The sequence below is a fragment of the Triturus cristatus genome, chromosome 10 (assembly GCF_964204655.1).
Source record: "Triturus cristatus chromosome 10, aTriCri1.1, whole genome shotgun sequence".
Classification (NCBI taxonomy): domain Eukaryota; kingdom Metazoa; phylum Chordata; class Amphibia; order Caudata; family Salamandridae; genus Triturus; species Triturus cristatus.
Window position 1 is genome coordinate 327,376,967 of NC_140593.1, and position 26,517 is coordinate 327,403,483.

At 42.3% G+C, this 26,517-nt stretch overlaps 1 protein-coding gene across 1 annotated transcript in view; it reads right to left on the bottom strand.

The window, feature by feature from the left end:
• LOC146789399 (ferroportin-like) overlaps positions 1 to 26,517 on the bottom strand; it is a 179,790-nt gene that overhangs the window by 100,169 nt on the left and 53,104 nt on the right. The window contains exon 4 of the mRNA XM_085631087.1: positions 653 to 812. Within this exon, the coding sequence (XP_085487213.1) occupies positions 653 to 812 (160 nt within the window). The remainder of the gene's footprint in view (positions 1 to 652; positions 813 to 26,517) is intronic.

Consider the following 26,517-nt stretch of genomic DNA (forward strand, 5'->3'; position numbering starts at 1 on the left):
CAGTGCATAAATCACCTGACCAGTTAACCTGGAACAAAATTATTCCACATTTCTTTGCTTCCACATAAATGCATATCCATTCTCATTCTCTATTTACTTGTAGTGCTTTACATTACCATACAACATTCTATTAAGGCCAGACCTATTGGTTTTGCCAATGCTTATTTCTTCGGGTTTGTGAGCTAAGTATTATGAGACGATGACAAAGTTTCTAAATAAAATTACACAATATTGTGATTTGTTTAGCATCACATCTTCACACATCCCTAAAAAACATTGCATCACATATTCGTATTGTACACTTGGAGTAAGATGATTATAGGAGACAAATTAAGAAAATCAAATCTAATTTTCACAACTGGCAGCTTATATATGGGCAAATATGTTACATGTCAACAAGTAAGTTCAAACCTCCAGCCCTGGGAATCAGTCTTTTGCACTCAATGAGTAACACACAATTGATAATTACATGTGTTATGTTTCCATAAAGGGGTTATTGATCTTTTTAGGTAATAATACATCGTTGTATATCACAAAGAAAATAAACGATTTGAAATTAAATGAATATCATTTAGTTCAATTAATTGTTTTTCTGCTGTAGCTCGTAGATACAGTCCACTGCAACTGTGTGCCACAAATCAATCAAATATACCTGTATTTCTTGGTTTCCTGTCAATCCAGTCACCAATTAATGGCCCAAACACCAACACGGAGCCAGCTACCACGAGACCAAACACAGCTGTCAAAAGTAGGTTGTGTCCATATAACTCAATCAGGAACACTGATATGGCAAAATGCCACATTCGATCTCCCTGCAAAGCAGAACAAAATTACTTTATTCCTACATAAAATAAGCAAAATACATGGTTTATGATGTGTCTACTGAGTATACTAACAAAGTACATGGTACGATAAAGTAATGCTAGCTAATAAATGAGAATATTTCTTTTTATGGTTTATTTTATTACACTTATTAACAACAAAAGGAATTTTAGAAGGGTTTTTTTCTATGGTGACTTAAGACAATATATTGTCTAACTTGACTAGGTTAGGTTTGTGCATCAAGCTTACAAATAGACCACACCCACTTCACATTGTTAGCATCAGGTTGTTTACAGTAGTATACCTTGCCACAGTTCACTGTCATTCTCCGCCGACATGCTATTTAGCATTTCAAAACAACACCAATACTTGCAACAATCACAGTCTGTGTGGTGAGGTAAAATCCCTGTGTAATTGCAGCATGTCAGCGCCTCAACCTATAGAATAGTATGTATAGTATATGTATGCACGAAGCGTCAATTGGTTACTCATAAATACCTATGAGAAATGAAGGGTGGGTAGTTGTCGCACATAAACATGCCTACGCCTAATAGTCAACTGAGGCCCAGATGTAGAAAGGATTTTGCATTTCTTAACAGACCGAATCACCATTTTGGGCCGTTAAGAAATGCAAAACCTACTTTCGGTATGCAACAAGGCATATGCGGTGTTGGAAAATGTGATTTCTACCCAGTAGAAATTGCATTTTGGGAAGCGCAAAATAGGAAATGGCAAATACGGTTTTTCTATTTGCCATTCGGTAACCACATGTACAGCGGATTTCCTAATTGCGAGTAGTCACAAAAAGGGAATTTAGGAAATGCAATTACCATCAATTCGGATCTTATGGTAACCAGGTGCAAACTTAAAAAAGGCACCTAAAATGCATCAAATAAGGCCCCTAATATGTCCTGATGTACCTTCCAGTGAATTGATCTTGGCTCAAATGTATCTAGATGTCATCCAATTACCAAAAGAAAATTGGTATTCGTGAGATATTAGGGCAAAATCCTCATGCTGGACACTTTCAACATGATACAAAATGGTTAGGGCCTGATAAGCATAGTGTTTCTATAAGAAGGTGTGTCTTACTCATGTGTTACGTCTAAATAAACACTTACATTTCTAAGTCTGTTTTACACTCATCATCAGAGACTTATTCCCCAATTATTGAAGCCGTTTGTGTTTTTTTTTCCTTGCCATGTTTCCAGCACAGTTATTTTTTATTCAAATACCCATATTAAGTCAACAATATAATATTATCCTGCTAAAGCTGACCCTTGTTTATGGTCTAACCCAGCATACTCATTTCAGTTATACCTAAACATTTAATTATATTACATTCCTCTCATTATTTCTGTCATTTTTACTTTGTGAACATTCAGGGGAAATCAATGGTGGGTGACGCATATTTATGTTGGAGTGTGATCACATGCACACACTTTAAAATAAATCGCACATGACATACACCTGCATGCTTCAGTACACACAAACATGAAAAGAAGGCATGTTTTTTATGTGTAAGCAATGATATGTAAGGGCAGTGTGGGGTGGGTCTTGTGCAATATGAGTCTGATGGGAGTGCAGACCACATCTGTGGTGTGTGCAGAGACCATACGTGCGTTGCTAGTGTGATTCATATAGCCTATTCAACTGTTGGGTGGGTATTTATTTACTCTTCCTGTCCTTGATTGGGCAGCATATGGTTAGGATTTAGCAGCAAAGTGTGGCACCTTTTTGGCGTCTCCATAATCTCTCAGTGTTGCTGCAGCATGCCTTCTTGCATTTGTTTTGGGTCACAATGATGGGTCTCCATGAAGTTGCAAACTTCAAGCTGAGTTGTATAATGTGGACTAAGGCATCAGGGTCCATATGTGTATATTTGGCATGCTCCTATTAGGAAATCACACTTTTAGATTTCCTAATAGCGAATGCGATTCCATAGGCATTGCTATTGGGAAACTGCAGGTTACATATATTCCGTTTTGCGATTCCCAAATAGCGATATCTAGGAATTAGCTATTTGGCAATTGCAAATTCAGAATTTGTACATTTGGGCCCGAATGTGAAAACATGAAAACATACTACTATGGTGGCAAATGGTGGACACAAAAATGGAAGCTATCTCTTCCATAGTGGGTGTAGTAAGAGGAAGATCAGGGAGGAACAGAAGGAGTGCAATACAAATGCAAATCCACGAATGGTACCCCTAGTCCTACATAAGGACTACTACAGGCTAACCAGACACAGTCTTACACTCTTACCCATGAAGTGAGTCACACCATGTCACTCAGAGAAACAACAATGACATTTCACAGAAATGAGTAGGCAGTGGGAATAATACCACCAGGACAAAAGATAAATGGTAAATGAAAAGGCTAAAGGTACAGCAGTGTAGGCACGCCCACATTCAACACCATTATAACAACTACACAAGCGGGTTGAGAAAAATAAACATTTAAAACAAGGAAATTAGAATGCATAGTCACTGGGCACATACCCCATGTGTCTTACATCACAAATAAACACAAGTTATTGGCCACATGAAGAGGATAAACAGAGAAATCACAGTATCACACTTTAGTAGTAGTATTACTTTATTTTTATGTAAAATGTAAAATTGATTTCAATAAATTTTGCAAATCACATGAAACATTTAACATTTATAGAAGGAAAGTAGTTGTGTATTGCATCTAGATTTTTTATGTGCATTGTGAAATTTATTCTAATGAATTTAAAATTTTACATAAAAATAAAGTAAAAATATTAACACCATAGTAAGACATATAATAAAACTGCCAAACATATGCTGAAAAATCAGAAATGCAGAAAAATGCACATTTAATGATACATGCAATGACTGTTTGTTAAAAATTGGATTCTTGGTTGGCTGAGGTATGCACCCAGGCCAGACAGGAACCACCACTTTATTTAGGGTAAGCTAGGTACACACTAAAAGATAACCTGTGCTCACCCTCTGGTAACTTGCACAGATCAGTCAGGCTTATTTAAAAAGGAGTATTTGTGAAACACACACACAGAGTAACACAATGAATGCACCGAAAAATGACACCATACAGGTTTAAGAAAAATAGAGAATATTTATCTGAGCCAATTGACATAAAAACAACAAAAATCCAATCAGCACAAGTTGAGATATGAATGTTTAAAGATTAAATGCAAAAGCAGTGCTTAGAAGTTACTAGTGGTTAAAAGGTTACTTGAGGTTGCGAGGTACCGGTGCAAATCCAAAGTTCAGATTTACTGCGATGGAGGGCAGGCTGGCTACAGGACCCATGCAGGGCCCACTGAGAAACTCGCATGAATAGAGCTAAGCGGCGGCACTGATCTCTGCCGAAGAGAAGGCAATGCGTAGTTGTCGAGCTGCAGAGAGCGTCGTCGTTGGGCCAACCAGGCTGTAGAACCGCTGTTGTCGAACAGCCTCTGCGTCGGAGTCGAAGGGAGATGCATCATTTCTGATTGGAGCAAAGGTGATGATGCATTGGTTTTGTAGCAAACAGCTACAGAACAGCTGCAGAACACACTTCTGTGGCACAGAACTTGGAAAGGGCACCTCAGGCAAGGGTAGGACTCACAGAAGGCAGAGTCAAGCAGCACCAGCAGAATTGCAGGAAGATTTTTTGGTCCCTGAGACTTCAGAAAACAGGAGACAAGCCAGCAAGCCCTTGGAGATGATTCGGAGGAAAGGCAATGTCCAGCTCTCCTTCAACAGAGTCAAGGAGCAGCAGGGAGCATGGCAACACGCAGAAAAGCAGTCCCTCCAGAAAAGCAGTCCAGATGAGTCTTTTAAGCAGCACAGCAGTCCTTCTGACAGAGGTGCAGTTAAAGATTCATAAGTGTCTGATTTCAGGGGGTCAGAGACCCACTACTTATACCCAAAAGTGCCTTTAATATAGGGGGTGACTTCAAAGCAACTGTCTCAGAAGTGCACAAGGATTGCTATCAACCCAGTACTGCTGGACGGGCTACTTTTAGGGGTAAATCAGTACTTTGTGTGTGGACAGGACACCACCAATTGAAGTGTGCCAGCCCCTCCCATTCCTCCCTGCCCAGGAAGACCTATCAGAATGCAGATGAGCATCACCTTCCTGTGTTTTTGGCTGTTTAGAGGGAATGTGCAAAGGGTAGCTGTCACCCAACTCAGACGTGTATTAGAGACAGGCTGTTAGGCACAAAGAGCAATACACAGAGAGAAATATCCACATTCTAAACATAGCATTTCCAAATTAGTTATGATAAATCCAACTTCACCAGTATAGAGGATTTATCATTACCATTCCAAACATATAAATATGAAAATGCCACTCGTCTCTGAACAGGAATTACAGCTTAAAAGCGTATTAAGGAATTCCCAATGCTGGTCTATGAGCAGGGTAGGCCTCACAGTAGTGAAAAATGAAATAGGCTATTTGTCACTCCCGGGACATGCAAAACATACAAGTACATGTCCTAACTTTTTATTAACATGGCACCCTGCCTTCAGGGTTACTAAGGGCCTACCTTAGGGGTGACTTATATGTAATAAAAGGGGAGTTTAAGGCTTGGCAAGAAGTTTTAACTGCCAAGTCGCAGTGGCAGTCAACTGTACGCACCTGCACTGCAGTGGCAGGCCTGAGACAGGTTTGAAAGGCTACTTCTGCGTATGACATATTCAGTGCTGCAGCCCACTGGTAGAATTTGAAGTACAGGCCCTGGGTCTATAGTATTCCACTTTACAAGGAACTTAACAGTACAAGAAATATGCCAATCAGGTATACACCAATGTCATAATTTTAGGGGAGAAGCACTGATTAGCAGTGGTAAAGTGCTCAGGACCAGATGTAAGACCCTTACAATTCGCAAATTGCATCATTTTGCGGCTCGCAATTTGCGATTCGCAAATTGGGATTTACAACAGTGTCTCAGACACTGTTTGCGATTCCTAATGTGGTCGCAAATTGCCTGCCTCATTAATATTCATGAGGCAGGTGCAATTTGAGACCCCATTGGGAATGGCTAGCACTCCCATGGATGATGGCTTGCTGCGGTCAGCAGACCACCATGTCTGTGACTGCTTTTCAATAAAGCAGTTTTTTTTAAAAATGCGACCCCTTTTCGTTAAAGGAAAACGGAATGCATTTAAAGAATATAAATGAAATGTTACTGTTTCATTTTTTAAGAGTAGCAGTTACAAAGAAGAAAGGGTCCCTGGGGACCCCTTCCCGTTTGCAAGTGGCTTACCACCCATTTGAAATGGGTGGTAAACTGCGAGTGTTTTGCAGTTGCGGACGCAAAACAATCTTACATTGCAGTGCGAGTTGCTATTCGGAAAGGACACCCTTGGCACGCCCCTTCCTAATAGGAAGTTGCAAACCCTATTTTGCGAGTCGATAATACGTTACAGACTCGTAAAATTGGGTTTGTAAATAGGACAGACCTATTTTGCGGTCGCAAACGGGCCAATTTCCCGTTTGCGACCACAAAAAATGGTTGTACATCTGGCCCTCAAAGTCCTAAGGCCAACAAAAAGAATCAGCAAAACGTGGTGGCAAAAGGCAAAAAGTCTAGTGGAAGACCACCCTAAGGATGCAAGGTCTAACACAAATCCACAGAAGGGGTCCATTAACAACACTTAAACCACACAGGCTCAGGTGTTTGTCATCAACTCACCAATTGATCACACACAGATCAGTGCATTAAGTAAGTCAGTCACTCTCACATTTTTTTTCCAGATTTTGGATATCAGTGTTTGTTGTTCTGCCTCTCTTCCTCATCAGAAGAGAGAAGATATACAGGCAGAGGATCAGTCTGTTGGCTGTAAATGATAAAGCTACCTTGGAAGATACTATTTCTGTCCAGATGCAATCCTGATCCTGATCATGGTTGTAGAACGGGAAAAGGAGCTGACTTCACTGACAGCCACCTACTGGGTCATTCCAGAAGAGTAGCAAGGTCATGGTTGGCCTCATACAAGCAATTCATTTCCCTGTGATTGCACCAGGTATTGACATGCATTATGTATTTTTTTTTATATAACTTTGTTTATTGGTTTTAGACATATCCATATAGTAGCAGAAGTGGACGACATTTTAGGGTTGTCAATATAAAATACTCAAATATCACTTTGTTTTTGGTTACATATTAAACATTTATACAGTGCTTACTGGTCTATGCATCTCCATTTCCACCATAGGTGGCACACAAGGCTCTCCACGATATGTATTCCATTGAGACCATTTCTTATCCCACTTCTTGGGGCACCCCCGCGCCTTAAAAACCGCAGTCTCCGCCAGCATACATCTATCCATTTCTTTGGCCCACACAGTGGTAAGTGGTGGGTTCACTCCCCCCAACCCTCTAGCTATCTCCCGTTTCACCAGCGTATACCCCAGGGTCGTGAATTGTTGTTCCACCTCCGTAAGGTCAGTCGCCTCCCACACATTCAACAGTCCCAATCGTGGCGTCAGTATTACTTCCTTCCCTAAAGCTATACCCATGTGGTCTGAAGCTCCCTCCCAGAGGGCACGTATCTTTGGTCAGTCCCACAGGGTGTGATAACATGCATTATGTATTGAATGCAGAAGTATATCATTATGCCACAGTCACTGCAGGATAGTTAATGGGTGACAATGCAGTTCTATGCTATTTCCCATGTCCTTCCTCTTCTTGGAGTTATTAACTGCATACATTTGTCACTTCCACCACTCTGGCATACCTCATGTCATTGACACTATACCATCTTTGCACAATCTGTCTACACTGCTAGGAGCAGTTTCACAAGTTCGTGCTGATTTTCTTTGTGCTTTAAAATCAAATAAATCAGCATGGGATATTCAAGAAGTGATGAATGGTTGTCTTTCCACCATATCTTACTGGGTGGATCTTAGCTTCCTTAAACCTAACGCCTCCAAAACAGACATATTAGTGCTTGGACATGAGTCACTTTGGTTCTAAGAACTGTGATTTCCCTGTTTGGGAGATGTGACACTACTGTTTGAAAAGGTAAAAAGTCTGGGTTTTGGCTAAATAGTAAACTTGATAAGTCCTCTCAAGTCAGCTCAGTAGTCTCATCCTTTTACCATCAGATGAGGAAGTTGAAGAGGATCCCCCCTTTCATTCCAGCCCATTACAAAGCATGTGTTAGGAATACGCTTATTGTCTCTAGATTTGATTATGCAAATGCCTGCAGTTTAAGCCTTCTGGCCTCATCTATCCACAGGATGCAATGTGTGCAGAATATGACAGTCAAGATTATTTTCAACTTCAGCAGTGTTTCTCAGGACTGTTGTAAATTTCACTAGTTTTCAATTTCCTGGAGGATCCAAATCAGAGATTTGTATGTGACTGGTCCTATCTTCCTTCAGAAGTTATTGCCCAGACGTTCTCCTGACTATCCTTTACGCTCTGCATCCATTCCGCTATTAAGTTTACCACATTAAAAAAAATATCAACAAGGCAGTCAGGCCTTTTCTGTGGTTGCGTCCTCCCCCTGAAATACTCTTCCTTTTTGTCTGTCTCAAATTAAATGCCATGAAACATTTTGGAAAGCGCTTAAAAACCAGCAAATCCATAAAGTCACCCTGATTAAATAGATTCAGTTCTAGCACTATAAAGGCTTCGGGCATAAGTCTTGTGCTTTATAAACACCTATTCATTCATTTATTCATCTTCCACTTGTCTCTGAATGTGTGTTAGATCATTTCCTGGGTTTATGGGGACATGTGGCTTTTTTGTAAGTACATCAAACTCATGTCAAATTGTAGCATCACATCACTGGGACGACCACACCTCACAACACTCTTCCCTACATAATCCCTGTTGTAAGTTATGAATATATTCAGAAGGGAAATGTAACTGGAGAATACTACTCCATTTATCCACATAGTTTAATGCAGGTGAACCTGCTGATGGCATCTTCCCATCTTATCATCCCCTTCAGAAGTCCAAACACTTTGCTTGAACAGGTAGTCCTGACCATGTGAAAACCCAACCTGAATGACCATATTGAGTGTACTTAGCCCTACTTTTATTGCATCGTAGGACACCAGTGTAATGACTGTGTGTGACCATTTGAAACTTTTTAAATAGTACAACTACTGTGTGCCTTCTTGCATATACTATGTGAAGTATTCCAAATCAAGTTATCTTGTGGGATTGGCACATGTTGTGGTTTTAAAAGTTTGAATGGCATCATAGTGAATTCTCAGTAGGTCTCTTCCCACTTCTATCAACGACTTGTTTTTTGTGTAATATTATTCCAGCTGCACATACCTGGACATGAACAATACAGAAGTTAAAATTGGCCATTCCTAATCCCATCAAATGACAGAGTGACATCCATCCCCAGCCTTCTGTTGCTCAATTTGCGACTGCCCCCGAAATGACTGAGGAGATGACAAAAGAGCCACTATTTACTCAGTAGGAGGTGGAGATTATGGGGCAGCCTCCACAGGTTCACTCAGATTTATGGGGGCTCTGAAGGCCAGCTGAGCCAAAGCACTTTCAAGAACGATACTTGATGTAGGTCTTTTGACTACCCTTTGAGGTTAACTGATGAAAGGAAGACTCCTCACAGTAGCCACAGTGCCACCCTGCACAGAATAATACAGATGAAAGGTGGCAGGTGTCTGCCTTAGAGAGTAACTGCAAAGAGGTGTAAGAAATTGTGTTTATGGTTGATTTGGGTGAAACCCTACTCAAGCACCAACCGCAGATCTTGTCAGGGTGAAGTCACAAGCAAAACTTCAATTAACCTGTATTTAACTCTCTGGCAGCTTGACACAAAAGCAGTCAGGCTTAACCTAGAGGCAATGTGTAAAGTATTTATGTTTAAACAGTAATACAAAATAAACACAACACAACATTGTTGTCTCCCTTCCTAGGAAGGGTTCCGACGTAAATGAGACATTCCAGAACTGCATGCGGGAGGTCGTTGCTTGAATGAATGAAAATTGACTCAGACTGAACTCTGCAAAAACAGAGGTCAACTTATTTGGGAAAAACCTCCTTTTGGAATCCCTCATGGTGGCCAGATGAATTGGGTTTGCTCCCGGTTCCAGTAAAAAAGGTGAAAAACGTGGGTATCCTGATTGATGATAAATTGACATATACAGAACAAGTCAACAAGGTAACTTCTAAAGCCTTCTTTATGCTTCGGGCGGTCAGGAAAATTGCACCGTTTCTTCCCCCAAACATGTTGAAAACAGTGGTCCTTTGCCTTGTAATGTCCAAGTTTAACTGTTGCAATGGACTATATGCTAATTAACCTAAAGCTCCCTTGAAAAAGCTGCAGACTTTACAGAATACAGAGCCGAGACTGCTGATGAAAACCACGAGGTACCAGTCAGCCCCACAAGCCTTGGTAAGCCTTCATTGGCTCCCTGTGCATCAAAGGATGTGTTTTAAAATGCTTTGCATTGCATATAAGGCGCTTCTGGGACAAGGTCTTAACCAGTGTGTCAGGCGACATTTGTCCAGGCCATTAAGACCCTATAAATCTACCTCATTATGCATTGAATGCCCTATACAAAATTGTGTTTTGTGAGGGCAAAGAAAAGTTGACATGAGTATACAAAACCTGTACACCAGTGAAATACAGGATTAGCGTGTTCCTCAATAATTCTCCACCGCTGAGCATATCGACTTATTTTAGGTCTGAGGTGTGTTAGGCTTTTTTTTTTTAATTCTTCTCTGCTTTTGTTGGGTAGCTGATCGGATTCCCACTGTTTTCCACTCTCCCAGTCCGAGTGACAGTGGAGACCAGTGGATTTAGAATATCAACCATGAATCACTGCTTTGTCTATCCGTACACGTTTCTAAATGAGATTAAATATTGAAAGCTGATAAGAAAAAATCACGTTGTAAGGCAGTGCTTCCAGGTAATCTTGTTTTAAAGTCCTTTTGACATAAAAGATGTTGAAGGGAAAGCCACTGTCCCTATTTTAGAGCATGACTATAGCTTGCAAGTTTAATTAGCATGCTCCAGGATTCAGAATTATTCATAATTCTTCTCTCAGAAGAAGTTCAGACAAAATAAGCAAAGCTGGTGACCTTATGGTCACCAACTGGGGCAGCGCTGCCATCACTTGCACAGTACGGGCCAGAGCCGAAGTTGTAGTTATGTGGCCAGATGTCTTTAAACCGACTTATGGTTCTCTTTCCTGCCCAGCCCTCATGCAGTGATAGGAAGAGCTCTGTATTGAAACAGTGGCATAGCAAAGGATGGCGGTATACCCCTGGTGGCATGAGTTTTGGGGTCGGCGGCCTCCCCTCCTTACGTGCGGCCGTCGCGGGAATCACCTACACCCACCGCCCCCGCACTCTTACCTACGGTCATCGCAGGAATTACCACCCAATCCCCACCTGCTCTTACATGCTGCCGCGGGCGGCAAACGCAGAGACCACCACGGGCGCAAGCTACGCCACTGTATTGAAATACCCCAAAACCTAGTCGGGCCTCTAATTGTGTCTACCAAAGAAGCACACAGTTGGTCAAAACGGACAAATCCAGGAGAAATATCCTGTGGTAATACCATTTCTGTATTTGAGAAGTGTGGTCATAATAGCAATGCATTCAAAGATTACTGCAGGTGCAGCACTAACAATATGGTAAACTAAGCAGTAAACAGGCAGCAATACTTCTGTGGTTTTGCCATTTGTATTAATACATCTCAGGACTGCTCGTGTATCATCAGAAAGGCCATCAATACTTGTGTTGCATTTGTATAACAAATATTACGATGTGTTCATTGTTGAGTGATGCTTTATTTTGAACAGATTTATTGAAATCCCCAATAAAAATAATTTGAAACATAAGAAAGGCCATCAATTGTTGCACAGACTGAATAACCCATCTAATTTTAATGTCATTTTTAAATGTTCCTTAAACACATTTTATATAGTTTTAAACAAGGAATAAATAGGGCACACATCACAAGAGCAGTGATAGCTTGTCAAATTAATCTCCTGACCTTGTTTATGGCTGCCTGTGCCTTGCAATAGTCCTAACAAGTACAGAAAGTTCTTACATGAAATATGGATACTATCAATCAGCAACAAATAGCAAGGTCGAACGATGAACACCAAGAGGTCTCTGGAGAAGTCTATTCTCCTTTAAAGTTGAACCGACTGGTATTAAGATTATCACACTCCAGGTTAAGGATGAGGAAGCGAGCAGCATAATTCTGAGCTGTTCGTAATTTGATCAAGATACTGGTTGGGTGGCCAAAGTGGACTCCATTACAATCTTTGTTGTGAGAGAGGGGAATAGCTATGGTAATAGAAATTCAACATAAAGTTTGTAGTAATGTGATGGGCCTCTCAAAGACAGATGAAGTCGAACAACACGTTGTTGACAACATAGGTGACTTTAGTGCCTCATTTTCTTGTTGCGAGCATTGTTGATAAATTAATAATTATCACTTCAATGTTTACATTTTTTCTAATAATTTAATTTATGTTTAATTTGAAGTGTTGATGTGCTGCTCATTTTTATATTATTAGTAGGAGATTAATAATTATTTTAAATTGACATTAAAAATGATTCAAATATTTTTTATATAAATAGATTTTATTAATTTCAGGGATCTCCACCAAGAGGTGAACAGTTTCTAGTAGAAGCATTACCACCCATTTATTATTTCAAAGGAGGGGCCACCCTCTCCTTAGACGCGCTGGAGATATGTAAGTCTTCACCTCGGTGTAAATCTCCACCCCAAAATAGAGAAAATAAAGAAAAAGTGGAGAGTTACATGTAAGTGTAGGAACAGATCTACAAGTGTAAAGGTACCTTTGTAAATCAGGCCCTCAATGTGTTTCCTATTCTAATGATACAATTTTTCCATATCTAAGGATCAAAATGCTGTCTTCAGTTTTCATTTTTTTGATTTTGACTACGTTTGGTAGGGCAACAGAATGTCATCTGGGTCTGCTAATAGAGAACACAACAGTGAGGATACAAGTAGTAAAAGAATGTGCTTAAATTATTAACATATCCAGCTAGGTGCCTTCATTACCATTGCAAAGGTCTTAGTTCATTTTAATATAGAGTTACTTCACTCTATATAATTAAACTGAACTCTAGGTTTCCTACATTCCATTGGAATCCAAGAATCTTCCTTTAACCAAAATCCTTTTCTGGTCTTTAAGTTGCCATAATCAGAAAAGATTCAATTTTGCAGAGAATGTGCAATGACCTTATTCATTTTTTCTGCAGGAAATAAATCCTCCAGGACCATACTGTGAAAAGCTGGTATATGATGTGCACTAATGTAAGTGGGCACCTTGCACCAGTCCAGACAAACCTTATGGTGATTTAAGAGGTCTCAGACAACCTTAGAAAGCTATCCAAGTGGTAGCTGTGGAGAGCAGCCTTCAGGCTTAGTCTTGAAGGAGTGTAAAGCACAAAGTATTTATAAAAATATGTATTTAATATATAATACTATCTAGTACGTAACAGTATCTCCCAAACGGAGATAGACACAAAGCACACAATACATTAGCAAAGAAATCACACAGTAAATAGCACTAATACACGGTGAGACCCAGGGTGGGACTAAACCATATACTAAGAAAGTGGTATAAGAACCATGACTCGAGTCAAGACAATGTCGAGAGGACGTAGAATTGCTGGGACTCCACGAATCACCCAAGGTGAGTAGATCGGGACCCCACGTAGAGCGTGTGCAGTGTGAGAACATGACAGCGTGCTCCGTACAAGTCTATGTGCAAGTCGCGGGTGGATTTTAAAAAATGAGGGATACTTCCCAGTGGATCCTGAAGAAAACCCATTCAGGGCAGAAGGTTGGAGTCACCCCACCCATGGATACCGTAGTACCCAAGTTACCTATCCCAGGGAAGCTGTGTACATAGGTGTGAAGTGGTGTCGGAAACCGCTGTCAAACCCAATGGAGGACTTCAGGAAAGTTAACTGAAAAAATCAAGGACCCCCTGAAAATACTAGGAGTTCCTAGGACAGGGAAACAATTCTTATTGAAATAACATTCCCATACAACCTGAGACCAAGCGAAAATCAAGTCCTATACATTTTAATTAATATCAACTCAGGCTCAGTGTACTACCATAAATTAGTTAAAAACAATTCATTTTATTCATACAACTTTTTTTTTTACATAAGCAGCCATAGTGAAACATAAACAACATCACAAACAATATCACAATACATGTACTAAAATAATCACTTTCCATAGATTATATTCTCTATATAATCTACATCTACAAAATCTAGCCACTTGTGGTTTATACCACATGAATATTAATTTTGTCTTACATGCTGTTGAGCTATCTGTTCTATAATTGTATGATTTATGGTAGTACACTGAGCCTGTGTTGATATTAATTAAAATGTATAGAACTTGATTTTCGCTTGGTCTCTAGTTGCCTAGGAATGTTATTTCAATAAGGACTTCATGAAAGTGCCACTGCTGGAAGAGGAGAAAGTGTCCTTGGGAATCCAAACGTGGATTCTTGGAGAAGCGTACCTGAAAGCAGAGGGGAAGGTGTCTAGGTCACTCGGAGGTGACCAGGAGACTTGGAAGACGGATACCCTCTGATGTCGAGTGCTTCAGGGATAATGTTGATGACCTTGACTCTGCAGCTGTAGGGACCAGGCGATGCTGAGTATGACCAGGAGCCAGATGCAAGCTGTCCCACGAAGGATGTCGAGTGCTGAGTGTCTGGCGGGAGCACCAACCAACCTTGGCAAATGCAACCCACGCAGGAAGTCAAAAGGTGTACGGTTGGGACCAGCAAGGTCCAGGAGACTCACCACAAGCAGGGGAGTCAGGGCAGGCCTGGACAATCAGGTGAGTCCAAGGAAACAAAGGTGACCCTCCAATGGACCCACAGGCTCAAGGCACAAGAGTCGCAAGAGGACCTCAAGCTGCTCACCAAAAGATGCAGGCCAGGATGCACATGATGCGGTGTGGCCAAAGATTCTGGTCCCTGGAGGTGCTCGAGATTGGGGCTACTCGGAGCCCGTAGATCTTCTTGCCAAGATGTCAACAAACCTTTGCAACTGCAAAGGGACGCGATACCCAGGGGTTCGGTTAGTACAACCCCCACAAGAACCACTGGCCTCTAACTTGGTGAGAGGGTAGAGCAGGCCTTGGGAGCTGAGGAAAACCACCACCTGAGTTGCAGAGCCTACGGAATCCAGAGGAGCTCGGGATCTGCAGACCAGTCGTCTTCATTGCGGTGCCTGCGAATGCAGGTGTTGACTCCTTCACTCAAAGGGAGATTACTTTGGTTGTCCTTGATGCTTCACAGGCCTAGGAAGGTTCCTGTATGATGCACAGGCACAGACAATGCAGCAGACTGGAAGGGATACTAGTCAGGCCCAAACAAAGTCCAACAAAGTCCAGAGTGCCCAGTCGGTAGAAGCTCAGTGGTTTCAGTTCTGAATCTTGTCCACAACGAATCTAGGGACCTACACCCAGGTAAGCCCTTAAGTACCCTAGGGAGAGGGTTGGGAAGATTCAGGGGATCCTCCCAGGGAAGGGTCTGGACAGGGGGAGGTTACTCCCATGTCCTTTGTCCAGTTTCACGCCAGAGCGGGAGCCAACGACTCCCAGGACTGGTTTGAACTGGACTATGCACAGGGACACCAAATTTGCCCCTCATGCAGACTCTCAGGCGCTGGCAAGCGCACCCATCCAGCCCTAATAAACTAAATCCTGTCTGGGAGGTAGTCATACCTTCCTGTGATAGGATGCCTATTGTTCTGCCTTCCCCTGCTCGAGTTTGACTCAGCAGCAGGAGGGCAGAAATGTGTCTCTGGTCAGCAGCAACCATTTTGTGCTGTCCGGGACTAGAAGGCTAGTACCGTGAACACCGAGAGCATAACGGAGGGCTGTTCCAGTGCTTGGAATCATACTTCCCACACCGTTTCGTAGTGAAGACAGGGTTCTGCTTGCACACATTGTTATCTTAGCATGAGCGTATTAGAAATTAAACGCCATCTTGCCACTTTGCCGCCTTTGCACACGACACTACAAGTAACTTTTATTATAACTAAAACTGCTTTCTTGCTTTTTCTTCACATGAGAACGGTCTGTTTTTCACATCCCTAGACTTACACTGCGATCTTAGTTTGAACACTGTGTGCAAAAGCCTTCAAGGTCAAATAACAATGTATGCTGTTTATTCGGGTTGATCGGCCCACGCTTTAGACACAACAAGCACACAGCTGCAAATATCTGAAACTCGGTTGCCTTTAATATTGCATTGCATGCATGATGCTGGCACTTGGAGAAAACCTTTCCATCTACAGAGAGCGTTGCTGATCCTGTGATGTGATTCACCTAAGCTGATCTTGGAGGTATGGGGTTCCCCATTCGAACCTAGAGACCTTCTATTATTATAAAACTTGCTTCTAGCCAGGGGAGGGTGGTACACAAGGCGCTATAAGACCTGTTTCCACTATCATTATAATATGATTTCCCCTTTTGTGCTTTATTGAATTGTAACAATGCTGATTGTTTTATTTCTAATCATTTGCCTGCTAATGTTAGTCAAAATACTGCATCTTAGAGCACGTAGTTAAAAATAAACATTTTAAACTTTTCCGTGTCTCTAATTACTCACGTTGTGGACTTGTATGAGAATAAAGACGAAAGAGTGTTTTTGATTTCCACTATTCCTGAGAGTATCCTAAGTCGCTTGTTCTGGGTTGTCTAATCATTGGTAGCTTCGCTGTAGTAGGGAGAACGAATGAGACACTGATGCTAGTTGGATAGGGGTTCTGGGTACTGAGGTGAGTTTTTGGTACACCACAATTCCCTGAGGTCCTAGTTTTCTGCGCATAGTTCTGTGCATGAGCAGAATCCTCGCAACATGGCGCACCTAACTTTTGGTCTTTTATTCGAGGCGCTTTAGTAGTAGTGCTTATATTTGTCCACAATATCCTCATTCCTGTTTCCAGTTGACAGAAGTGACGGATTAACCTACCTATGTGGGTAAATTATAGGTTCTTTCAAGCTTGACAATTAAAAAGGTTTCATTTTTAATTACTGCCCCTTTTGTGCTACAGTTTCATGTAGATTGTTTTTCTTCTCTGTGTCCTCATGGGCGATGTTAATATAGCACTGCCTAGTCGCGCACCACTCTGGTGTCATCTGATGCAGTTTGGGGTGCCCGACGATGGTATGTCAGTTATCTTTGTGGTGAGTGCTGATGCAGCGTTCCCTTATGAGCTTTTCTACTCTTGGGTTACATTTCCTGCAGTGGATGCGGATGATGAAACATTCCATTCTTACACTCCCACTGCTGTACCTGCAAATTACACATCATATAGGACACAGGAAATTCCGATTTCCACATGGCAGCATCGTATTTGGTTCAATGGCGCCCTCCCCCACACCATAACTCCGGTTCGGTTAGGTCCCTTGTCTATCCCTGGGGCCACTTGGCCAGTCTTGGCTGGGTTCACACCACATCCACGTTATTTGCAAGCCCCAGTGGAAGACATACGTCAGCCACATACCACTTTGATAGCGGTGCATAGGGCTATAGTACAATACGTCTCACGCAACCTCCAGGTGGGGGCACCTGGAGTTGCGACGCAAGCATTGGACTGGCCGGGATTTCTATTAGTCCCATCATGGTTAATTCGGTAATGGGCAAGCGCCCCCAGAATAAGGACGATATGCCTTATTGGCTTGCTGAGAAATTTGACCAGCTGGAAGCAGTATTTCCTAATATGACTCATGTGGAGAAACACAGGATTCTCACGATTAGTACCTGAGGTGACAGATTGTGAGAACTGGGGTAAAGTATTTGCAGCAGTCTACGCGAAGTGCTTCGGCACACCGTCTATGACTGTACTGTCCTCCGTGATTAAGCGTGTTCAGGATGAGCACAGTCCGGAGGTGGCGGTCGAGTTGGGAATGAGGCTTGTTGGCGTGTTTGTGGTACTTGCTGATCTCACCCTTGCTAACATATAGGGAGATGCAGTTAACTTTCAAGTGTCGAATAAGCTACGCCATGTCGCCGACGCTGATAAACCCCAGCAGTTAGCGAAGATTATTGTGGAGGGTTATAAGACCATTGCCCGCAATAGTTTGGGTGTTAAGCCTTTTGCTAAAATAGCAGCACAACCGCAAACTCAGACGGTTAAGTCTACTAAAGACGACCGCCCTGTGTTTCCTAAACAAAATTTGAAAAATAAAAAACAGGGGAAGCAGCAACAGAAACAAGGGTCACGTCCTGTATCACCAATACCAGTGTCTACTGAACGCACATATGAGTTGCGCAATCAAGCGAGAATTACGTCTCCTGATAGATTTCAGGTTCCTGATCAACATTCTCCTCGTTCTTCACAGGAAACATCGGTCTCACAAGCCGGTGGAGGAGAGCGCGGTAGAGGTCGGGGTGCCCCGCAAGGACGTGAGCAGCCCCGCCAAGCGGATGGTAAAGGCAAGCAGGACGACTTTCCACATCAACGGCCTCCATTTCAGAAAAAGAAAGTTGCTGCATTAACCCCAAGGTATGCCACAGATAGTGAGAACACAGCTTCGGAACCTGACATGGGCGCTAACGCTGCTAGACAGCGCAGTGGAGGTTACAATAGTGCGGCAAGCACTGCGTCCGTATCTGAAGGCGAGAGCAACTGACACTTTCATTACCATAGAAACTGCTGACACTAGAGTGGCTCCCGCTGACAGACTATGATATAGTCCTTTTAATTGACGGTGACATACAACGTACAATAAAAGAGATTTTGGGGGAAAATCTGACCTCTACATACGACATTTTGTTAGCGGAGGCAGACTGGCCCCCACCTTTTGATTTGGCTGCTCCGAGAGGGGAGGAGGTAATCCTCCCCTCTTTCACACATACTGTGCCTAAGGAGCAAGCGCACATCTTTGCTGAGGAGTGGGTAGAGGTGCTTGCACCGGTGTTATACCGTACTCAGGTCGGATGGGATAAACTATCGCCCAGCCATGAGATTCCATTGCGGTCGATGCCACAATCACAACCCCAATATCCCATGTGCCCAGAAGCGAAGGCTTTTGTCGCAAAAATACTAGAACAATTAGAATATCAAGGTGTAATTGAAACGAGTGTCACCCATGAATAATCCTCTTTTCATTGTAACCAAACCTGATGGGTCGTACCGCCTAGTTTTTGATTATCAGCATTTGAACTCTCATTGTCGGACTTGCGTGGTACAGAATACCCACAGTTCTGCCCTCGTTGATAGTCTCATAAGAAAAAGGTTTAAGACCACACTTGACATTTCCAATGGCTTTTATACTCATAACCTGTCCTCTATTAGTAGTCAATGGACAGCCTTTACTTATGGCGGCAAATAAAAAGTTTCAAAGATTAGCCATGGGCTATAAAAACAGCCCAGGTGTCTTTGCGGCACTTGTTGTCTCTCTGTTAGAGAGCATTGACCCTGATTCGCACTCGTATGTGGATGATAATTGTCTCACGGATGACGAATTATGGCCGCATCTCTGTTGCGTTGACCGCATCATTGTTATGTTTGCGGACTTTCGGTTACAAATTTAACTTTGCAAAATGACACATTGCAGAGTACACAGTGTTGTTTTTGGGCTATGAGCTCAACAACGAAGGACAAGGTTTAGCACCTCACTTCCTGGAGGAATGCGCATGTTTGCACGCTTCGACAACTCTGAAAAAACTACAATCCTTACTGGGTTTTTTTAATTTCGGGCATACTTACATTCCCGATTATGCCCAGCGTATCAAGCCGCTATATGCCTTGGTACAACCTACTTTTACCAAATCTTGCTGGCTTCCAGAACATTTAGCTATACTGCACTCTTTGCAGGTTGATCGTCTTGCATCTAAATACTTATTGACACGTGATAACCACACAAACCTGGTAATAAGAATTGTGCCAGGCGCAGTGGGTTTCACGTATTTGACATTTAATCAGGGCGACACAGTCCATATTGCTTACAAGTCACACCTGTACACTTCGGCTGAAATGCTCTTTTCCACCATCGAGAAAGTGTTGACTGCTGTACAGATGGCGATTCTAAAAGAGAGAGCGCTGTCGCAGAGAAAACGCTTGTCGGTTGTCAGACTGTATCCTGCCCTTGAGGCATTAACGAGAGCCAGTGTTCCAAATTCTAAAGCTTTGCATCCACGTTGGATACAATGGGCCACTTCCTTGACGTCTCCGGATGTCACGTTTATCTTTGATTCCTCATTGAAAGCTCAGGAGTATTTGCAGAATGAATTTGTTCATCCAGCTCCTCAGTCCATGCGCCCGCTTAAAGATTACCATTGTATCATTTACACTGACGGTTTGGCGCAACCGGCGACGGAATCTAAGCATGCTTATTCAGCGGCCTGCGCAATAGTGGCTGGTACCATTGTGAATGGAGTATTCAAGTCCGATGTCGTGCACACGCAGACATTAGGGGACTGTACCGCCCAGTTGGCAGAGCTACGTGCTCTAGTGCTTGAACTAGAGTTTGCTGATCCCTGTGTGACTACTCTTATTGTGTTCAGTCTTACAACGACAATTTATTCTTTTGGACTCAGAATGAATATCGAGATTCCAAAGGTAGCACAATCAAACATAAAATGCTTTGGGTTCGGGTCGCAGAACCTAAAGAATGTCTGCCTCTCGTGAATGCAATTCATTCTCTTGGTCACCAGTGCGTAGTAGTACATGCTGTTGGTGACAGTTTAGCTGACGAAGCAGCGAAAACCGCAGTGGCAACATATCTTGTAGCAGCAGTTACAAGATCCAAAAGTAAGATTGATGATGACATCTTGGCAGCTATTGCTGCAAATGAAAAAGGAGATAATTACCCTAGAGGTTTCCATTCTAAATACTCTTATCATTTAAGTCCTGATAAAGTTCCCTATGTGAGAATTAACGATGTTGGTGACAAATTGATTCCCAACGCGGACCGCAGGTATTTCTTTGATAACAGCCGCTTACAAAGGTATGGCCTCGGCTCATGCAGGCGTCTCAGCGACTGTCACTATCTTGCAACAACGTTACTGGTGGGGCGGATTATATAAACAGACTCATGATTATGGCCTTACTTGTGACATTTGCCAGTAGATTAAGCCTTCGACAGCTGCGCGTCCACCTCAAACACAGTTGTACATATCTAATAAACCACTTGGGTGTGTTTATTTAGATCACTGCGGTCCTTTCTCCTCTGATACTGCTTATAAGTTCATCTTAGTTGCATTGGATTTGTGCACACGCTTTCTATGGGTTTGGCCACAAAGGAGTGCTGATGCTCGAACTGTCATCAGGGATTTGTGTGTCTTTGTGGGAACCCTCCATTCGGACCAAGGTCCGGCATTCGCCTCTAAGGCATACAAAGAAGCCATGAGGTCTTTGGGGGTCCAAGTCAAATTTTCGTCTCCATACCGGCCTGAGGGCAATTCTGTTGTGGAACGAATGAACCATGACTTAAAGCAATTCTTGACAGCTAGGGTTTTAGGTACTGGCAGAAACTGGTTGGCCCATTTGTATAGCATGCAAGGTGCACTTTATAATCTCCCTAGAAGGTCTCAGGGTGGGTGGACCCTATACGAAATGCTCTTTGGCATAAAAATGTTTGTCCCGGACCTTGATGGTCTAGACATGGCGGCGGCCGCCGCATTCTTTGACGTAGATGATCATTCTGCTGTGTTACAGAATCTACAAGAGGCTCGAGACAGTCTTGCAAAGGAACACTTGCTCCCCACAACTGATGCACTTCAGATTCTGGTAGTTGGATGGCTACCTCGAGTCGGTGACCTGGTCCGTGAGAAGGTGGAGAACAAGAAGGAGTTCGGCCCCTCTTATCGTGCACCTGTTCCAGTGCTTGGCGTGCAGGTACAAGAACAGTCATTTTACCTCCACTTCCTGGACGCAAGCTTAACAGGTACATCTCCATTGACAATGTCAAACTACAACGAGTGGCCGATTCTTCTTAGTATGACTTCAGCGGTCTCTTGTCCAGCAATGCTGAGAAATTCTGTTTTGGCTCCGGCAAAAACGAACAGCCCTGACATTTTGCCATCGAGATGCATACAGATACAAATCCTTTATTGACTCCACTGTCTGGTGACCTCCATGAACATACTGAGTATACCTATCCCACAGATGTGTTGTTGCCTGGTGTGCAGACAAGTGCAGTTGACCAGTCACGTTTTTCATTTGACATTAACTCTACAGCATCGAGTGCCCCATTGAAAATTTCTATTTTTGCTGTTTGGTTTATATATTTTTGGTTTTGATATTTTTTAATTCCCCCTTGGACTTACATTTGGCTGGTGCTCATATCTATTTTTTTGTTCATGTCGATTGGATTTGTGGTTGTCTTTTTTCGTCTAGTGAATGAACATTATCTTACTGAAAGATCTGCAATTAGATTAATTGATGGAACTTTGGCACCTCACTCCTCATCACACATCATGAAGAGGGACCAGACTTTTGTTAATATTACTGCCTGGCCTGTGTTAGATGGGATTGTATGGGATGCTGTAAAATTTCAAATTCATGGCCCTACAGAGGTGATTAATGTCCCCAATGTACTTCATGTTTTTATGGGGGGGGGGGGTGTTGTAAAACAAAGCATACGCTCTGATGATTGGGATGTCCAAGCCATTGAGGCTCTTTTTTCTGATTTGAAATATTATGCTGCTTTTGATGCTGAAGATTTGGACTTAGACTCAGCGAATTATGGAGAGTTGTTTTGTTACCAGCACTATGGCAATCATTTCTTGCATAAAGCAAATGCATTTAGAAATGTTGTTAATTATACACAATGGGAACATTGCCCAGCTCCCACTGAAGGTAGTTCGAAAACTCTATTGAACATTTTTACATATTTTACAGATTTCAGTGAATCCAATTCTGAAGCCTTTTATTTAGAAATATCTGCTAAATCCACTGCCAAAGTGAGACTTACGCACGCTAAATTACTGTATTCAAAGTCCTTTATGGATGAATTAGCTAAAGGGGGCTATAAGCTGTGGAAGGATACCATTGATCTTAAATCTGTTTGGGGTTCTAAAGGCTGGCAGTGCAGGGCATTGAAGCTTTGCATCATGCATGCCTTATCCGGAAACATATGTTGTTTTTTAATTCTACTGTTTTTCAAACCACATGCTTTGGATTGGCTACTTCAAAAAAAATGTATGCCCCTACCATTCCTGATCTGGGTGCGTATCCTACCGGGGGCAATCACCCAGATCTGTCTCTTGATGAATTGCAGTCACTAATTACTAATACATCCTTCAATGTTTCCAACTTAGATCCCCAAGGATGGTTATTATGGCAAAAAACTTCAGATTCAGGTCAACATCGTTTTCTGGGTCTGAGATCAGGCTATACACAGGTTAGGGTTGACCCCCGGTTTGAAACTTCCCATTCTGTTACTACCTATTCAGTAGGTAAATTATGTAAAAACTGGCTTAAACATTCCACCTTAGCATCAGTTAAACCTCATTTGTCCCAATTGACTGACGATGTTGATTTGAATGATTTTGTTAAAGGTCCTGTAGGAGGCAGGTCCAAGAGATGGGTATATGCTATTTACAACGAAGTTCGGAAATTATCTCAAATTGAAGCTGCTTCTAGGTTGAGGGCTATTATCAAGCTAATTTGGAAAAAGGGCTTGCTGTGATTGACAATAGTATTAATACTCTTTCTTCCAGAATTTACACATTAGATAATATTGTTTCATCTGTTGTGGATATTGTACAGGATGACGTGTCTGTTTTATACCATGGTCAAAATCAATTGCGTTTAATCTGACTGACAAACAACAGTTCATGTCCATGAAGTATGCTACATATTTGCTATTGCATATTGAAAAGTTGGAACCTTTATCATTTTCTGTGGCCGAATCGAACTCGGCTGTATGGCTTATTCATGGGTTAATTAGACTACCTTTTCCTCTCTTTAAATTCAGTTCATGTATGAAACACTATGCCTTAGGCAGATATGAACCATTGGGTAGCACTTTTCTCCATGAAGTTTGGTTACTCCCATTCACATACAGGTGCCTGAGAGAGGGTAAAGAGGTTTATTTAAAAGGAGAGGAATGCACTTCTACACCTGATCACTCATTGGTTTGCAAAAATATACAATTGCACAGCGCGTGTAACATTAAAGCTCCGAATTTAGCTTGCATTTTAAAGAGAAATCCTGTGCCAGCTATTACACCTACTTTCACATTACTAGCTAACGGTAGTTCTTTGCTTTTAAATAATGAAGCGTGTTGCGGGATGCTAGCAGGGATTCCGTACATTGTAACTGTCTACCAACGTGTAGTTTGTTGTAAAAATTTGCTTTTCCCGTCCCCGCATGGGAGACTCGACATATCCATCTGGCCTTCCATACCAACCTTGAAAGCAGAGTTCAACAAGATGAGCAGAATAAGGGCTCTATTGTCCCAAAAAGAAGTCACCCTAACTTCCTCTCGTGAAACATTTGTCCTTCACGCAGCTAACACCCGCACCCGAGGTGCATGCGCTTTTGAATACTGATCTCCCACTTCATTTCGGTGCTCTGATTCACACTATATTTAATGCCTCGTCAACAACTGGCTTGGCGCATTTTTTCAAAGTTGTGGGCTCCGGCCTTGTGACCTCGTTCCAAACTATATTTGGTGTGATACCAGCATTTTTTCATTCTATTTTTTCCAGCATCTTCGGCAGGCTACCAATCTCGCTCAACAGAGTAGAGCTAAAAAAAGGATTGTTCTGTTCCCAAGACTGAGCGACAGGGAGATACTAAAAATCATACACCTACCCACATTCTTGGTATGTCTCACATCCAACCCTACAAAAAACAAGTCAAGGGAAAACAAAAAATGTTTTAATACTGCCCTCACACACTTTACAGTGGCATGCTTCATCATAGGGCCGCATCATACATCCAGGTGCAGACCAACACACTGGATGGAGCGCAAGTTTTTTTATGAAGAGTGGTGGTGAGGGTAGAGTAAATGTGAAGAGACACAAAACAAAACACAAAGGCGTGACACAACTAATCTCCCTGTCCCTCAATCTGGGGAACAGAACAATCTTTTTTTAGCTCTTCTCTGTTGAGTGAGATTTAGATGTTGGTAAGGGAGTCAGAAAAGGCTCAGTCCCTTGTCTCTTCCCATTTGTGATATCCACCATTAATTCTCGCCTTGACTGCCGGTGTGCTGCTGTTGATTTGTTTGCTCCGCAATGGCTGCACAAGCTGTGTCACAAGACAGCCTACCGCGGCTACTCCAGCTTCACAACCGGAGGCTTAAATACTATGGAACACTACCTCTGGCCACTTTAAGTGTAGCCTATGGATTGTCCTTCCGGTTCCCATACTTTACTTGCGTGAACCTGTTTTCCATTTCCTAGATTATTCATTTGAATGGGCCCTGGATTTGTGCCTCTCCAACACGGCATCTCCTGCCCCGGATTATGATCGACTAATGGGTCCCTTAGTGGCTCATGAGTTGGACTATTCTAGTATCGGGATTATGGCCTGCGCAGCTGCCATGGAATCCTAGAGAACTGGGATATATGTGCAGCGGCCCATGACTTCCTGGCACAAAGTTGTCTTGAAGAACACGCAAGTTGTCCTCTGATGGTGCTTGAGGCTCCGGCTGTCGAAGAACATGCATGTTCATTTACTTTATTGAATTAGATGGCTGGATCCTTTACTGACAATTACAATGACTTCCTCTTGGAGGCTGTTGCAACATACTGTGCCTATACGCTGATGGATTAAATTGGCAATTGTCCGACTTCAACACGTACTAACTCAATTTCTTTTACTATTTTTTGCTCCAGAATGGGCAGTATATCGCCCCTTCTTGGTCTTTTTTTTTTTTTTTAACCTCACAACTTCGAGCTTATCACTACCAATTATCTGGTTTGGCAAAATATGAACTTGGTTCTGTCTTACTCAAACTTGAACTCTGCATTCCTACATTGCTTACCTATTTTGTTTGTGGTTCGATCAAGGGAGGGTGTAGTGAAGACAGGGTTCTGCTTGCACACATTGCTATGTTAGCATGAGCGTATTAGAAGTTAAATGCCAACTTGCCACTTTGCCGCCTTTGCACACGACACTACGGGTAACTGTTATTATAAGTAAAACTGCTTGCTTGCTTTTTCTTCACATGAGAACGGTCTGTTTTTCACATCCCTAGACTTACACCGCGACCTTAGTCTGAACACTGTGTGCAGAAGCCTTCAAGGTCAAATAACAATGTATGCTGTTGATTCGGGTTGATCGGCCCATGCTCTAGACACAACAAGCACACAGCTGCAAATATCTGAAACTCAGGTGCCTTTAATATTGCATTACATGCATGATGCTGGCACTTGGAGAAAACCTTTCATCTGCAGAGAGCGTTGCTGTTCCTGTGATGTGATTCACCTAAGCTGATCTTGGAGGTATGGGTTTCCCCATTCAAACCTAGAGACCTTCGATTATTATAAAACTAGCTTCTAGCCAGGGGAGGGTGGTACACAAGGCGCGATAAGATCTGTTTCCACTATCATTAAATATGATTTCCCCTTTTGTGCTTTATGGAATTGTAACAATGCTGATTGTTTTATTTCTAATCATTTGCCTGCTAATGTTAGCCCAAATACTCCATCTTAGAGCATGTAGTTAAAAATAAACATTTTAAACTTTTCCGTGTCTCTGATTACTCACGTTGTGGACTTGTATGAGAATAAAGACGA